This window comes from Melopsittacus undulatus, chromosome 8 (genome assembly GCF_012275295.1).
Source record: "Melopsittacus undulatus isolate bMelUnd1 chromosome 8, bMelUnd1.mat.Z, whole genome shotgun sequence".
Classification (NCBI taxonomy): domain Eukaryota; kingdom Metazoa; phylum Chordata; class Aves; order Psittaciformes; family Psittaculidae; genus Melopsittacus; species Melopsittacus undulatus.
This window is the reverse complement of record NC_047534.1, coordinates 40,248,353-40,265,684: the sequence shown is the minus strand read 5'-3', so window position 1 is coordinate 40,265,684 and position 17,332 is coordinate 40,248,353. Positions and strand designations below refer to the sequence as shown.

At 39.8% G+C, this 17,332-nt stretch overlaps 1 protein-coding gene across 1 annotated transcript in view; it reads left to right on the top strand.

Moving 5' to 3' along the window:
• The first annotated feature begins 3,408 nt into the window (after window positions 1-3,408).
• Window positions 3,409-17,332, top strand: part of MTX2 (metaxin 2) — a 34,213-nt gene continuing 20,289 nt past the window's right edge. The window contains exons 1-2 of the mRNA XM_005152582.3: window positions 3,409-3,536; window positions 17,019-17,066. Of these exons, the coding sequence (XP_005152639.1) occupies window positions 3,497-3,536; window positions 17,019-17,066 (88 nt within the window). The 5' untranslated portion in view covers window positions 3,409-3,496. The remainder of the gene's footprint in view (window positions 3,537-17,018; window positions 17,067-17,332) is intronic.

The window sequence follows — 17,332 nt, the reverse complement described above, 5'->3', positions numbered from 1 at the left end:
GTGATTTGTTTAATCTTATGTCCTGCCATACACTTGGCCAGCTAGACTGTAATTTGCCCAGCAATAGTGGCTGTGTTCAAAAGCAAACAGTTTAAATTAATGCAAGAGACCAAAAGTCTTTCATTGCCATTTCCAACTCCTCTTGTGAAAATATTCCTAATAATTCTGTCTGCAAAGGACTTGTACTGCAGATTTAGGTATGCATTATTGGTAGTAATACATTTTATTAAATATTACCATAGAACAAAAGAATACAAATTAAATACACATGTTGTCTAATATTGAGGGACCTAATAAGAACAGTCTGTTTTTTTTTTCTAGGCAGCAGATTTATACTATTCAAACTCCATTTTATTTACAAAGGAGCATATGTATATATAGCCTAGTCCTGTTTCCCCAGTGGGCAGTTTAACTGTACTAATGAGCACATTAAATGGTAAAAGGTCTCCTCTCTGCACTGAGCACAAGAGTGATGCCTCTTCTCAAAAAGCTGGGAGAGAAGTGTATAAAATAAAGGTGAAGGTGGTGATGGAGCTGGTTTTATTGTTGCTGTCTACCATCACTGGAGGTCTTCCTGGAGGCTTCCCTACAAGATACTCTGCTAAAATAGTCCTTTCAGTGGGAGCAGGGAGGAGGACTGGGAATGCAGAAACTAAAACCACTGTCCTGATCCCCTGTCCCAGAGAAGGGAGCCTGAGCATCTGTGCCATGTCACATGTCAAGGCATGGGCTGAGCTCCACTCAGTTTTCATCCTGTTTGGCAGTTTGGATTTGTCAATGTATTTCTGTTGGTATGTATTTGTTGATACTTGATGAATTGTTTTCTGATTTCTGTTCCCTGACAGTTTCCATCATCTGCCTTAATTTCTGGAGCTGAGCTTTTTGTATCAAACTGACCTCTACAGAGAAACCGCTCTCTTTAACTGGGTGTCAATATGAGGATTTGGCCTGGCTCATACTTAGCTCACTCTCAAGCCTTATCAGGGCAACTTTTGCACCATGTCTTGTGTTTTTAGCCTTCGAAGTACTGTTGGTGAAGAAATGACTCAAATAGGACATACCAGTTTAATTTAGACTATCACAATCTCCTAATACAAAGCCACTCAACTTCTTAAGACTGCTAAGTTTCTGTAATTTGGGTGCTATTCAACTTGCAACTGTAGAAATGTAGCTTTCATCAGCATTTGAAAACAATTATTCTTTGTCACAACTGTTTTCAGTCCTTATCTGTTTCAGTTTATTTACTGTCTCTTTTGCTTTTGCTACCGCTCTAATAGCGTGCTTCAACTACCAAGTGAAGAATATACTTAATAATTATGCTTAATGATTCAACAGAAAGTGTTACCAGAGGACCTTCATATTCTTTCCAAACAATGCATTTCTGTATTTGTTCCATATCTTCCAGTACTTGTAGGATTTAAGACTTTTACCTTGTGAGAGTGAAATATCGTTATGTCCTTTGCAGTAGAATAAGTCTATTTCATAAAATGGGATATTCTTAATTCTTACTAAAATGTCTAAAAAGATGAGGATCAGAAGGCACTGTAGGGTAATGGAATAAGTCTTTCACATATCCACCATCTTTTCTGCAACCTACATATTGGATGCATAATTTTATGTCATTTTTCCAAACTTTGGATAGCCTTTTTAGAATTAAGACTAAGGAATTAGTGGTTGTTTAAAGGCAAGATGTATGCCTCAAAATGCAGAGTTTTTCTGAAATATTAACTTGGGGTGAAGAAAAGGCAGCTGTACCATTTAATGAGCCCCATAATTATAGCTTTATTTATAACAGGCCACTTCAGGAAGCATTTAGGTACCAGGATGTTGAAAACAAAGTATTTGGCATGGTCAGTAAAAAAAGCACTTAAGATTCTCAGAACAGCCTCCTTTCATTCGGATGATTTTACGCCAGATTTGCCTCCTCTCCTCCATCATTTGTGTTTTAAAGGTAAAAAAAAAAATGGTCCAGAATTGTTCTGAACCAATCCAGGGGAGCAATATATTCCAAAGCTGTATAGCCATAACTAACCACCTTTGTTCATGTTTATATCAGGGAAGAATTTTAATTTGCAATTAACTTGCAGTTTCAGGCAGTTAGAGGCTGACCTTTTTCTGCTCTCAGGCTCTAAACCAGATTTAGCTATCTCTTCAGAGAACTAATATGATTAAATCTTCATGTGTGTCAGAGCTCCACATAGATGAGTGGCAGAGGAACTTAAGATAGCTTGAGTCACCTTTCTTGGGAAACCCTAGAGCTGGTTATAGCATTCCAAATAGCTCTTTCTGCAATGAATTAAAACCAACCAAACAAACTCAACCACAAAACCAACCCCCAACCAAAAGAACCCCAACAAACCAACCCACAACCTTTCCTGTTGAGATTCCTTCCTAAAAAGGAAATGTAAATTAGTCTGAACTTGTATCTTCAGCTCCTATAAGATATTGCCTCTACATGTTACGTGGAGCATGCTAAGCTGACTTTCTATAAGCAACAGGGATTCCCTGTGACAGGGAGCCTGAGCCACTGTATTTGTAAATGTTTCTTTTGATGTTGCTCTGCTGGTCCAGTGCAACCTTGTCCCTGGATATCGGCCAGTGGTTCTTCCTACCATTGAACAGACAGAAGTTTTGCCTTCACTCGTCTTGTGCTTGTATTTCCCAGTTAAGAGAATTACCACACTGCGGGACTCAGTAAAGTTTCCACAGGATATGGGTTCAAAGGGTTTTTCCTCAGACTGGATTAACTGAGGGGAGTAACATGAGGATGTGGACCTTTTGGACTGAGTCCAGAGGAGGGCCATGAAGATGGTTATGGGGCTGGAGCACCTCTCCTATGAAGACAGGCTGAGAGACCTGGGCTTGTTCAGCATGGAGAAGACTCCAGGAAGAGCTGATAGCAGCCTTCCAATACCTAAAGGAGTACAAGAAATATGAAGGGGAATGTTTTACATGGGCTTGTAGTGCTAGGACAAAGGCTTTGAACTAGAAGTAGATTTAGGTTAAATACAAGGAAGAAATTCTACTGAGGAAGGTGAGATGCTGGAGCAGGTTGTCTAGGAAACCTGTGGCTGTCCCATCCTTGGCAGTGTTCAAGGCGAGGCTGGAAGGGGCTTGGGGCAATCTGGTACAGTGGGATGTGTCCCTGCCTATGGCAGGGGGGATGGAACTAAAGGAGCTTTAGCTTCCTTTCCAACGCAAACCATTCCATGAGTGACTCCCGAACACCGGTATATTCACAAACGCCCTCTCTACCTGTTAAGCACCGTTTAAGCGTGGAAAGCCTGTTTCAAACCGCACAAGCAGCCGCCACCTGCTCCCCCCATCGCATCTCAGCCCTCTGGCCGGCGCGGGTACGGGGTGGGGGGGGGAGCTGGCGCGGGCCCCGCCCCGGGCGGCAGGGGCGGGGCGGGCCCCGGATGCAGTTGCTGTCCCGGCTGCGCGGCGCCCGGTTCCTGTGCGTGTCCTCGGCCTGCAGCCGCCCGCCGGTCGCGACATGTCGCTGGTGGCGGAGGCCTTCGTGACTCAGCTGGCCGGTGAGGGACGCGCGCGGGTGGCTGGTGGCACAGAGGGGGTCGCGGGCGGGCTGGGCCCCGCTGCGCACAGGGTCGCGGCCGGAGGGTGGCGGCGGGGCAGGAGCCAAACCTTGGCGGCCGCGGTGCTCCCGGCCCGGGGTGACCCGGGGCTGGGGCGAAGCGGCCTTGTCTTCCTCGGGGAGGGGCGGCCGTGAGGGCTGGCGGCGCTCCGAGCGCGTCGCCTGCCTGGCGCTTTGAGGCAAGGACAGGTCATGGCGCAACTCCCCACAGGGCATGGCGGTGCGGGTTCGTCATTGGGCCCCATTATAGGGTCCCTAGGGCGTAGCTTCACTTTCGTTTAATAACTTCCATGTCTTTCAAACCACTTACTTTCCCTTAGTGGTCCAAAAACCGGCATCTTTTTTATATTTAAGCAGCTGGAGTTGAGTTCCGCCCCGTAGGAGAGCTCAGTGCGGTGCCGTCCTCTTTCTGCTCCCCATGGCTGAGTCCTGCGTTTCCTATGTTGCTCTTGTGATATACTGCTGATATACTCCAGCAGGACGTGAGCCTTGTCATGAAACAGAAATGAGTATCACTGTGGAGTTATGTAGCAAAAATGATGTTAATCTGCTCTGAACAGGAAAAAAACCAACGTGCACCTCTGATAATTCCAGGCTAGGAAGTTCAAAATACATTTAGTGTTTCACACTGAAAGTGTGAGCATTGGTCAGTTTCTCCTTGTTATTTTCTGTTCCGATTTCTTGCTGCTCGACAAGCGCACAAGCAATAAATACCGCAAGGAAACAGCATTTTAATTGCTACTGTTTTGTTTAGGAGACCAAGTCAGTGTTTTGTCCCAGGAGCTGAGGTGTGTACTACTCACTAGAGGCCCCAGTGTAAGTCTGAGATGGATTCTCTAGTATGAGCATAGGTTCCAGAGCAGGCTTGCCCCTGACTGATGGGTAAAGTGAAGGTGATGGATCTTGAATCTGAGCATGAAGAAGTACCCATAGACAAGCTTGAAAGCTGAGTTGGGCACTTGGATTGGCATTCACTAATTCACAAATATTAGCGCAAGCCGTATTTTCTAAGGGCTAGAGCCTGGGATCCTCTGGGTATTGAGAATGCAGTCATGATCACCATTGCTTCATGACATTTGCTAGCCTTTATGATCTCTTTAGTATACTGTATTTATACTGTGAAACATAAGGATAATGACGTAGGTGAGTAGTGTTGTTGATTTGTTCCTCTGCTTTGTGATTGTTATGAATATTCTAGAGTGACAGCTTGCTGGTATTGTTTTCTGGAATTCGAAAGTAAACTCAAAACTCTGTAGGTATCTTATTGGTTTCTTATTGAAAATGTGGTTTGTTTTTTCTCTCCCCCTGCCCCCCCCCTGCAACTTCCTCCTAAACAAGCAAATTGTTGTAAAATACAGCAATGACAGATCCAAATTAAATACAGTGTGAAGAAAATGTGTGTTTGAAATACCGGAAACAAGAAGACAAAGTTCTGCAACAACTGGCTCTTTTCCCTCCTTGCTGAAGTGTTCTTGGGGAGATTCTTGCATCTCTTTTGGGATAGTTGCACTCTGCTTGTACTAGTCTCATTTGTGTGTTAACAGTTGTACTTGTTAAGGTGGTTTTTTAGGGGACCAGAGCTGCTCAAGTACTTCTGGACCCTCCTACAATTTAATAATCTTAAAACAGTAGCACCTCGTCTTTACCTGTCAGTCACAGGTTAAGTGATGCTCATTTTCTTTTTATAGGTAATTTGTGGGCATCTAATAGAAAAATACTGGAAATATTCTTTGCAGATCAGAAATGGTTGGGGCTTATTTTATTAATCACATACTTCTGCTGGATATGCAGGTACTTACTGTGACTCAAGGTGCAATACAAATCCTTGTTGCAGACCTGAATCATTCTTCAAAACAAAATTATTGTTTTGAAAGGCATTGTCTTTGCTTTCCTGGAACCGAATCAGTGTCAAAAGCAGTTACCTGCCTTGAAAATAATTAAAAAAACCTGTTTTGCCAGTGGGTCGTGGCCTTCCTGGCTTGTCTGTACTGTGTACCAGTCCCAGACTGAAACTAAATAATGGCAAAATCATTCAATTTGTGCATATGGAAGATTTTTTTGGGGGGGGGGGGCGGAAGTTATTCAGGATATTGGCCAATACCCACCACACTTCTGATTTTCCTGAGACATTGCACAGACACAGAAGTTATTTCATTCTCATACCAAGAAGATATGAATATCCCACAAACATAGGAATATTTGTGAGGAAGAAAAATGGTGTATCTGCAATGAAAAAATAACACTTAAGAATGACATTTATTTTAATAGTGTCTTATCTGTGGTTGTGAATACTCCCTTTCTGATATGTATGGACAGAAGTGTAAGAATGATTGAGAATTCTTTCCGTGTCCATAAAAATGAAATTTCATTGGCCTGTCATCAGGGGTCCTGTTCATGAAGACAGCTGCTTTGTCATGGCGGGTAAAATGAACTAGTGCTACTCTAACACACAACAGCTATGAAGCATGGGTCTTTGCATGCGGGTGTTTGAAGACAATCATCCCAGCATAGTTTGTTTTCTAGAAATGTTTTAAAAGCCAAGGGGAAGGTTTTAGTAGGGAAGAGGATGACAGCTTTGTTTTACACAGTCTTTTTTGTGTATATATTAGAGGGTTTTTTTTCAAATACTACCTATCTTTACCTTTTCTGCACCTTTTGCATTCACTTCTGATATCCCATATTCACTGTCTTAGTAGAAATCGAAACACAGAAAATACCATCTGAATACAAGAAAAACTTTTACTTTGAGGGTCGGTTAACATTGGAATGGGGTGCTCAGAGCAATTGTGGAGTCTCCATCCTTGAAGGTGCTCAGTACCAAACTGGAGGTGGTCCCAGGCAATCTGCTGCAGTTTCCCCTGGACCTCCAAAAGTGCCTTCCAAACTTAGCTCTTCTGCAGTAGTTCAGCACCCTCTCTGTGTAACATGCATTCACCTGAACATGCTGAGCATTGCCTGCTGCTGTAATGAATTAACAATTAAATACAAAACGGTGACTAAATTACTTATGTGGAGTAAAACACCTGCTTTAGTGCCATTCAACTGTCTGCTTATTCAGAAGTATAAAGAGGTTGGTGCTGTGACTCAGGGAATAATATTTCTAGGCTTCATGAATTGCAAACATGTAATGTCATATTTTAAATAATCTATTTCCGAACTGTAGAAAATATTAATTAGATAATATGGTAGAGAATTTGTTTAGAATAGCTCAGCATCAATCATATATTAACAGGGTAGGAAATGAGTATTTATACTGTAAGAAGAATTAGAGTGCCAGCTTTCAAGTGGTCCAGAACATTAATCTTTCTAACTGTAGTAGTTTTGAGAAGCTGACTGCTCAAATCATCTATAAAAGATTGTTGAAAAGATGTTTAATTGATCACTGAATTACTCAATATGCTATCCTTTCCCCTTCGCCCCCCCAAAAAACGCCAAAACATTAGCTTTAGATTAGTGATCAAAAGAGAGAAAATAATATTCTTGTTTGTACTTTGATGTCTGTAAAATTACTTCTGTTTATTGCCATTTGAGTTATGTCCAAGGGTCTTAGGCTAGTTTTAATAATAAAGAAAATGAATGCAGTTTGAAAAACAGATGGCCTTCTGCCTTTAGATATTTTACATTCTTAGTGAGTCTACCTCCAATGTGACATGCCAGAGCACAAATAAATCTCTGACGTGCATGTTTTATGTATTGAGACAAGCTGCAATTTGGCTAAGAACAAATACATAGGGAATGAAACCTGACCACCTAAATTGTTCGGGCACATAAAGACATAAAATTTAAACTGAGTATGCATTTTGTACATCAAAATATGCATAGGTAAATGTTAACATTTCCTGCACATGTAAGGTGAAAAATAAAGCTATTTGTGCTTAATAATAGGTTGTCTGCAACACAGATTGTTTGAGCCTGCTGCAGAGGTGCTTGTAGTCAAAGAAGTGGTTTGAAAATACCAAGTTTTCAGGTTGTATAATTTTATCTCAGTACTCTTTTATGTGGCCTTTTTTTTGGTAATCAAACTAAAAGGAATCCCTTTAACTTCAGTTTCAATAAACAAGTCTCTTATGCCGCTCTTGCCAATTTGTGCTCATTCACATACATTTTATGACTTGATTTAAACCTGTACTTTGTGTGAATTGCCTAATTTTTTTTTATTTTTTTTGGTCAGGAGAAAAATTACTTTCACAGTTATTATAGTACAGTAAATATTTCATTTTGAAGTAGTGTTATTTCTTGGTTTTAAGAAGCGATACAATTACAGTTTGTAATAGAGTATGCTTCTGTAGTTGTTTCTGGCTCCATTAAGGCTAAGCAGTGTTTCTCTAATCAGCATTTTATTGTTACACATTTTCTGCTAAAGTAATGTCTTCTTTTCTCATGCCAAAAAGAGATTGCTGTAGAGATAATGGTAACAAAATTAGTAAATAAAAAGTCACATGTATTTTGATGCTGTCCAGTTTGATTTGCAAGTGAGCTTTCATCAGTTGTAGGATGATTCAGATATGAGTGCTGTTTAGGAGCCTAACTGTTCAGCTCACAGGAAGTCATAGGAGAACACGTTTGGAGAAGAACCAGATTTTAATTCTCTTTCTCACTCCTTTTTTCTCTCTGGTCCTTGACTGCTCTGTTTTCTGACTGTCCCCAAGCACTAACCTTGCTTTTTTGTGTAGGTTTGGACCCTATGAGCCACTTCCTTTTCAAAACAAAAATGAATGAAAGAGCTTGGTTGCTGTCCTTGGCTCTAGTTGGAAGGTGTTGCGTGTTGCTGCACTGCTGGGCATCTTCAGCTGTCTTTTTTGAAAGCTGGTGACAAACTGCAGGTGCATGCAAGCCATGGGGAGGGCAGAGTGAAAGTCCACACCAGGTTCTGAAATGTTGATTATTATTATTTTTAAATTCTGGCCTTCAGTTACTGAGAAGGTGACATAGATGTCATGTGAAAATGGATGTTTTAATACAGACTGGAAGAAGCTACATGTAGTAGTAAAACCTATGAAATGCATAGGAAGGATTGGAAACATCCAAGGGAAAAAATACAGTTATTACAGAGAATGTGGGACAAATTGATACCAGTCTCATTTGGCGGGGGAGGTGGGAACATCCAACCAAAAAAATGGAATGCGCATACTGAATTTGAAGGTAAAAATGCTGAGATTGGAATTTTTAACAGTTCTGCATTCTAGCAGTTGTGTAATGAAATCGAAGCCAACGTAATGCTTGCATCCTTAACAAGAACTTTCAATGTCCAACATTTTTTTTCTCATTTGAATGCCATATTGGAGAAACTCTGGATGCATTGGAGGGTGTTCATGGAAAGCCTTGGAAAAGAAATTAGGAAGGCTGTGAGGATATGATTAAGACAACAGAATAAGTGTTTTCAGATTTTGAAGCAGGGAGTCTGCAGTATTTCCTACAGGTGAAGAAGAGCTATTGCAAGTGCCATAGTTTTGGGCTGACTTAAAGGTTGAGCTTTAAAGCAGCATTTTCGTCTTGGCTAGGGGCAGTGCGTGGTTGGCTGACTGCACCAATGCTAAGTGTTTACATTTCTACCCTGCAGAATTCTCCTGCCTAGACATCTTGGGTTTTCTTGCCTCATTGCAAGACTGGCAGAGAGACTCTCTGTTGTCATCACTTTGTTTCCTGGTACTGCTGTGCTCAGGCTGTGGGCAAGATAAAGAGATAATGAAGGGGAGCCTTAACAGAAGGCCAGAGGGGCCGGGACTGGGTGAGCAGGAGTTGTGTATGTGGGGAGTAGGTTTTGGAGCAGGTATGGGATACTGGGGTGCTGATTGCTGGAACAGATGTGTAGCATCTCTGTTGTGGAGTAGAAGTGCCTTGGATGAGAAAGTAGGGAGCTAGTAGCTCCTTGAGGCACTTCGCAGAAATGGTGCTAAGTCTGCCTGCCAGACGTCCTTAGGGGAGGAGGAGTTCAGACTATCACAGAGAAGAGGGGATCTCAGTCTAAGAGAGCTTTCAAAGGTCTGATTTAAAATATACAAATGTCGATAACATGGCTGAGAAACATCCCAGTCCAGTAAGGCACTTAAGACATTCATTAATATCATACTTGCACCATCCTGTTCTTCACAGTTCCTATGCTTGAAGTTTTACTTCTTGAGTAAGGGCCAAAGAGGACAAGGTTCTTAAGTAGCACAAAGGGAAGGGATTGATTTAGAGATCTATAAAAAGCTATAATTAAGAATTACAGAGCTTTGAGATGGAGCATTTATGCTGAATAACAGGAATAAGTAAAATAGCTCCAGCTTGTCAGGACTTTATAAATAAGTCTTTTGAGATCATTTAGCTGGCATGCTCTCTGATTTTTCTGAAGAAATCCAGATGTTGATTTAGGAGCAAGTTTTATTTATGGATTTGATTTTACTGAGGTTTTTGGCCTCCTCTCCTGATGGGAGGCATGGTTCTGCAAGTGCAGAGATGCCAAGCAGTCACCCTCCTGTGGCCTCCCTTAGCAGTGAGAATGCTGAGCACCCTGGAGGATTGAACCCACAGATGTGTGTACTCTGGAAAGTCAATTCAAAGGCAGTAACAGAATTGGACTAATGCTCAAATATATGCAATTAATAGCTTTCTTGGAGGGTGAAGAAGCAGATCGTGTAATACTAAATGGCTGTTGCAGTAATGTCACACACTGACTCTCTTAGTGGTGCAGCCACAGGGAACTCAAGTTTGAGAACCGCTGCTGAGATTAAGTCTTTACATTGACAGTCTGCTTGATCAATAATTACTGAGCAGTCATGATTTATCTGAATTGTAATATCTCTACAGAGGAGGCCTGGGATGGATTTAAGCAAATGATGTAATTATTTGATACATGATTTAGTGCATACTGTTTAACTTATGTGAAAGTCAGCTTTCATTTGGCAAAGCACTATGAGATGCTTTTTGGTCCCTTGTCAGCAGAGCCTGGGAGTTGCTGATGCTTTCATTTTTTCTTGGCCCTTGTTAGTTTACAGGATCAGGCAAATTACTTGAAATTGATTTGTACTGGTGTGGGTGGGTTGAACCAGTGGGTCTTATGGAAGCTAATTCACAACTTTCTTATACTTCCTTTATTGATCACTGTTAATGTACAAGATGTATATTTTTAACTGCTTTGGTTCCAAAGTGGCTGCAGCTTCACTGGATTAAACAAAAGATATTCTTCCACATATTTCATGTAATAAGGATATAGAAGCACATAAATTCCTGTAATTTTCTTTTTAAACAATGTATTGGTACTTGAAAATACCACTGATTTGTATTATGAAAAGAGAAGAAGTGCTCATCTGCTCCTTTTTGATGCATCTTGACATCAACTGGCTAATAATCCTTTCTCCTCCTGGAGTCTGTGGGATAGCTTTCTGTGTGGTTTTCTTGGCATTACCATATTCTAGACCAGAGTGAGCAGCAGATTTCCCCAAAGCACCAGTCTTGGGAAACCAAAAAAAAGGTAACTATTTTCCTGCTGATTGCCGCATAATATTTTGAGATTGTAAGTAATAATGTTGGATGTGGATGTTGCCCAGATGTAAGACTAAATTTCTTTTTAGTGTTTACTCTTGTGAGAAAACAATTTTGAGGTATCTCATTATAACTTAATCAAATTTTAACCTAGGGAGACGCTGAAGGAAACTGTGTGGAAATAATGTGTAAGTTAATATCTCCAGTGTAATACTGCATTACAGTGATTCAAATGCCGACTTTTTTGTTGTTTTTTGTATTTATTAGAGGATATCTTGCCTTTGGCTGTTTTAACAGGCCTTTAATGCCATGTGAACCAAACTAGTAAATACAGATGTTTTAGCTTTCCTCCTTTTTATGCAAGCTTAATATCAAAATGTTTAAGAAGATACCGGAAAAGACACTGGGCCATGCAAATTTGATTACTTTAGAGAAGGAGTAGTCTTTATTTGTATACAATTTAAACTCCTTAAGATTTCAGGAAATCGCTCTCTCTGAGAAGATCAAGTATTCCCAGACCAGGTCCTAGCCTCACCTACACAACAGTACATAGTTAGCTGTGTAGAGGAGGTTGTTAGTCAACAGAGTACTATGGTTACAGAAGCAGAAAGAAGATTTCAAAGGATAAATTGCTGGCATACTGAGAATTTAGTAAATTTTGTTTATGAGAGATTTGGGGCAGAAATTGTCTTGATTTACTTCTCACTGTATAGGTTCAGTACTTGAGAAATAATAGCAGGATAGTTACATTCAGTGTTAGTTTGTTAGCTTCTTATTAAGCATAGGCTGGTTTTATAGCAGAAAATGATTTCTCTCTGCGTTGCCTTTCAATAATGTTCTTGTCCCACTGAGTTTCTGTGGTATTGCTAAGAGCTGGGAACAGCCTAATTGCAAGTTGAGTATTTTTCTACAAAAACTTTCAACCTGTTGATAACTTAATTTTTTGTGCAGGAGGGAACATCTTGATGCCCGGACCCAGAGGTCTGGGTAGCTTGACAAGTGTGCTAAATGAGTGTCAGAAAAACAGGGCGAACCACACTGCCTACCCTACCGTTTGAAACTTCCTATTTGTACTAGACTGCAGAAATGGCATAATTGTTGGTTAGCATATTCCACAATTTAACATGCAAAGTATTTAGCGTCTTCTCATTTTCACAGTCAGGGTAATATTTTTAAGTAAAGGATTAGCAAGTAAGTATTAATGGCATAACTGTAAAGCATTTATTTCATTACATCTTTTTCATAATTGTGAAGCTGCTTGGGAAAGGTGGATAAAAATGTCTGTTTCCCCTATCCATTCAGGCAGCACTGACACAGAATAGTTTCCCAGTAATTCAGAGGGTAGGAGGTGGAACTGGGTTTTGTATGCTCATGAAGAGACTCTGAACAGCCTGGACAAGGAATTGGTGGGGCTGAGGCACTGTAGAGCATCTTGGTAATGTGGTACTTTCTGTTGCATAGATTTCACTGGGGGAATGTTATGACAGGCTCTCATTATTTGAATTAAAATTCACCATTATGCAAGTATAGTATGTCCTGTTTTGAGAGCATTAGTTGGAGCTGAGACGTGCGTAGGCCTCTGGTGAGATGCTGATCCCTTGCTGATGGTGGAGTCCAGTGGTCTTTAAGTATTTCTTCTTACAGCCTATGTGCATTCTCTTCTCTCATTGTTCCAAAAGTATTTGAGTGGATAAGGTACTATTATTGAAATGGCAGCCTGAAACATCTGGAAATGTTGAAATGAAAATACTATATGAATATCTGTCTCTGGCCTTAGTGTTGCTCAAGTAAAATGTTTCAGCACAAAATCTGAAAATTGTACTTAAGCAGCATATTTTTAGTGGCAAAGAATTTGACATGGCTGTCATGACTCATTCTACATTTTGGAAGGTTTTTGTGAGAGCAGAAATGATGTATTTTCTAAGTCATTCTTTGACATGACAGGTGAGTAGTCTAGGAATGTCTTTTAATAGATAGTTACAAACCTGAATAATTAAAACACCACTGGGAACATACAACACACCAGTTCACAGAATTTTCTTCTGAAAGTTTGACACCTAAGAACCCTGTTTATAATTTGGAATCTTCATTTTTTATGCTAACCTTTAAAACACTTTGACTAACAAACAAATTGAGCTTAGTTAAATTTCCATGCATTTTTAGTTATCCACAAAAACAGAGATGTTATGTAGGTGGTCTGCTTACTGGTTGACTTCTCCAGTTGTTGTGATGCTGCATCTGCCAATTTCTCAGCACCTAGGATAACAAGGCTTTATGCAGTGATGATTTCTGTGTCCTTCTCCCTTTAGTTTTCACTTCCCAGTAACATTTGAATTCAAGCTTATTTCAGGCAAATTTAACAGGGAGGACTGATCCTGCAGATGATTGTTTCCTATAGCTGGCATTAAAATGAGCAGCGTGGTAGAGAAGTAGGGAAAGATGATAGTATGAGGTTTGCTTGTCCTGATCAAGCAGCAGACAATCCACATGAAAGACAAAATATTTGAATTTGTTAAGCATGGGAAAAGTTTTCGGTAAGGTGGGAAAACAGCTTTTACTAAAGACTGCAAGCCTGAAAGACAGACCCATTGAAAACCACACAATAGTAATTTGAGGCAGAAGGAAGAACCAAGTAGTTCCTTAAGATATGTAGAGAAGCTGTTCCTGTAAGGCATACTTCCAGGCAGTTATTTCATCCTGTGAACAGCTAATGATAAGAATGTCTCTCGTGTAGGATCTAACACATAAATGTGATTCTGTGTTGAAAACTTCTGAAACTGAATTGACATCACATTTGTTAATTTTCTCTTTATATACCTAGTGTCACAGTAGCTGTGGTTAGCAGGGAAACGAACATTTAAAGACCAGAAGATTATAGTTGCCGAAGGATAAACTGGATTTGACTTCATTAGTGCACAAATGATAAGTTTGTGAGGAGTTATTATAGCATTAATCAACTTGATGGATTGGAAATATGACAGAACTGAAGCAGCGTGTAATATTAGTGCCTATTATTCTACAAATTATGTCTTCACCTACATTCATAAGGCAAGAGTCATTGCCGTACATTAAAGATGTTACACATTTTCTCCTCTTGTGGAGGCATGTGACATCCCTTCAGCAATTCCTCCTCCTCTCTTCCCCAGCGGAGTTCTGGTCTTCCTTAACTGCATGTTTTGACCTTTCAACTAATCAAAGCAGCTTGGGAGCCGATACTTGAATTTAGTGTACACCTTACAAGCCTGGACCTCTCATATAGCAGTGTGTATTTAAACTTCTTGCTCCATCAGAATAAAAGTATTTTGTACTCCAGATGTCTTGGAAGAAGGAAAGTGAGTAGCAATTGGAAGATATGGAACAGATAATGAGTGGGTATTTAATAATTTGATTTCCAGAGGATTGCACAAGCTTTGTTTTGTGCCTCCAGTGTCATTGAACATGATCTGCATGCAATTCTGAATGCATGCTGCCCAATATTTTTTCTAAGGTATGAGTAATAAAACATGAATCATAATGTGAAGTTGATTGTTTTAAAATCCAGTCTGTGGAGTGATAGCAAAATCAATTATCTTTTGTCTGGTCTGTGTGCAAAGAACGGAAGGCCTCACTTCAAGGCTTATGAGCATGTATTCACCTCATCCAGATATGGTCAGAATTGTGACCTCCCTCTGGAGACCATCAGGTGCCAAGGGCAAGCAGGTATTCACTCATTTTCTTAGAACTGCTGACATTTTAAATTTAGGGTGGTGCTAATAATGAAGGCTGAAATTTTCATGTGGCTGTTTGTTCTTATTTCATTATTTGTCAGAAAACGTATGTTAGTACACAACTAAACTGTCAATGAGTGAATGCAAAGATTTAAAGCTCCTTCCCTCAAGTTAGGTGTGTGCTTCTGTATACTGACTATCAGATAACGACTTCATATAATGACTAATGAAGTTATGGTCAGCAGATAATGGTTCATGAAAATCTGTGGTGTAGTTTTGGATTCTGTGTGCCAGGAAGTTTTTACATGTACCTATGTATGCATATCTATCTCCACAGCTGCATATAGTGTAGTGCCAGGATCAGACTGGAATTAGTGTTTGAATTTCTTGAAATAGACCTAGCGTTTTTGTTGGGAAAAGCTCACTTGACTTTTGTGTATCTGAAGTATTTCAGCCACATGCTTGTGTAAAAATAGGCTACTTCCAGTTTGGGCTAGAATTCAAGAAGTAGATGTAAATCTGACATTCAGTCTGAAGAGGGGCAGGCAAAAAAAAGTCAGTTGAAATGGGCACATGTGATTTGAAGTTCTCTGTACGATTTTTGGCATGTGAAAAGGATGTTTTTACTGGCTGGCTGGAGTATTTATGAGATTGATGTACATTCATTACTTAGTTACTTCTGTAAGTATCTCAGAATCCAACACTGGTAAGTTTGCTAAAGTATAGTAATAACATTCTTAATTTCCTCATTCTGTTTGCTCTTGCAAGACTTCAGTGGACCTGAAGAAATGTATGTTAGATAAAATACTTTAAACAGTTAAGGCTGTAGTACAGCAGGCACTATCTTAGTCTTATTTAAAGAAGTAAATGTACTTCCACCTGAAGAATTTTTACTCCAGGGCAAAACTTTAATGGAGAAACCATTAACCATTAAAACCAGTAACTGCTACAATAAAACATAAAACATTTTTTGATGACACTTAAATGTGATTAGTTGCTTTCTCATGCCCATACTAGTATAGCTTTGATAGGCTCTGTGCTTGAATGTTAGAGGCAGTGACCTTTGCAAAACTGTGTACAGTGTTAGACGCTTTACAGCTCTGTGTGACTTACATAAAACCTAATACTTCATGAATATCCAAAAAGAATGATAGTTAGGAAATTGTGTAGTCTTTTTTTTTTTTTCTTCAAGTTCTGAGGACAAAGACAAAAAGCATGACCTTACTGAAGCCAGTGGTGTATTTCTATTTGAACTACAGTTATTTATAGACATCATTTCTTTAAAAAGAATAATTTATGTGATTAACGCATCAGTTTTGTTTACAAATAGCTATTTTGCATAGAACGCAAGGTTTGAATTGGTATTTAAAAATAGATTTGTTAATCAGACATTAACAAGGAATGTAATGGAGACAAAGCAGTGTGATGATGTGTTATCTTAATGCTACCATTAGCAGTAAATCAGTACTGATTATATTTTTGCCTTCCCATAAATTCAGGTGGTATATGATTGGTATAGTGCAATGGTTCTCAACTGGAAGATGTTACTGTCTTTTATTTCCTTACCTATTTTGTAACAACTGCTCAGTTTAGAGCAACTGATGATGCATTTTTTTTTAAATGCATATTGACATTCCCATTTTAGGGTTCACCATCATTTAAAACAATAGGTAGTCCCGGTTGTTATGATGGGTAAGTTTCTGACGTGCCCAAGCACCTGGCTTGGTGGGTATTATGTAGGACCAGTGAGGACATAACTTTAAAGGCAGAAAGCTTCTCCATTTCCCCAGTGCATTCTTCATGCTTGGTTTAGAGGTTTGTGCTTCTCTTCTCTGTGTCTTGTTCTATTCTTTCCAGAATTCTTTGTTTAGTACCTTAATAAATAGTTGCTCTTGAGAGTGGCTGGAATTGCGATGGGGAGGTGCACAAGGATGTCTTTATGGTGGAGGTAAAAGAGCTGCTTTAGCTGCTCGAGAGCTATGAGACCATTCTGTAATGTAACGTGTAGCTTAAATTCTAGCTTTTCTTGCAGCATTAAATTTTGGGATTTGGTTTTCTGCTCTGTGTGGTCCCTCTGTGAGCAGGGGAGAAGTATGGGAGAAGAGAGTGACAGTGGGATATTTTTAGGGCAGGTAAAATCTTGCAACAGCGTCTTTGCAGTTTGAGTTCCTGCTCTAGGTAATGTTTGTGTTCAGTTAGCATTTGCGAACATGTTGTTTGTCTTGCTTAATTAATTCCTCCTCTTTCCACAGCTGCAGAACCTTGGCCTGAAAATGCTGCATTGTATCAGCAACTGAAGGGTGGGTACACTGTTCTTTTGCAATTAATAAATACTTTATTTTTAGAAAACACATTAAATATGCACTAAGACAATTAACTGAAAGGAAACACAGAAACTGTAAAAGAGTCCTTTGTATTGTTTGTCTGGTCAGAGGTTTTAGCTATGCTTGCATCTGCCAATATAAACCAGCTATTCATGGCCTATAAGGTCCTTGGTTTATTATTGACTCATTATATTGGCTGCTGTAGGCAGTGTAAAATGATGTGGTTGCAGGCGCAGTTGGCA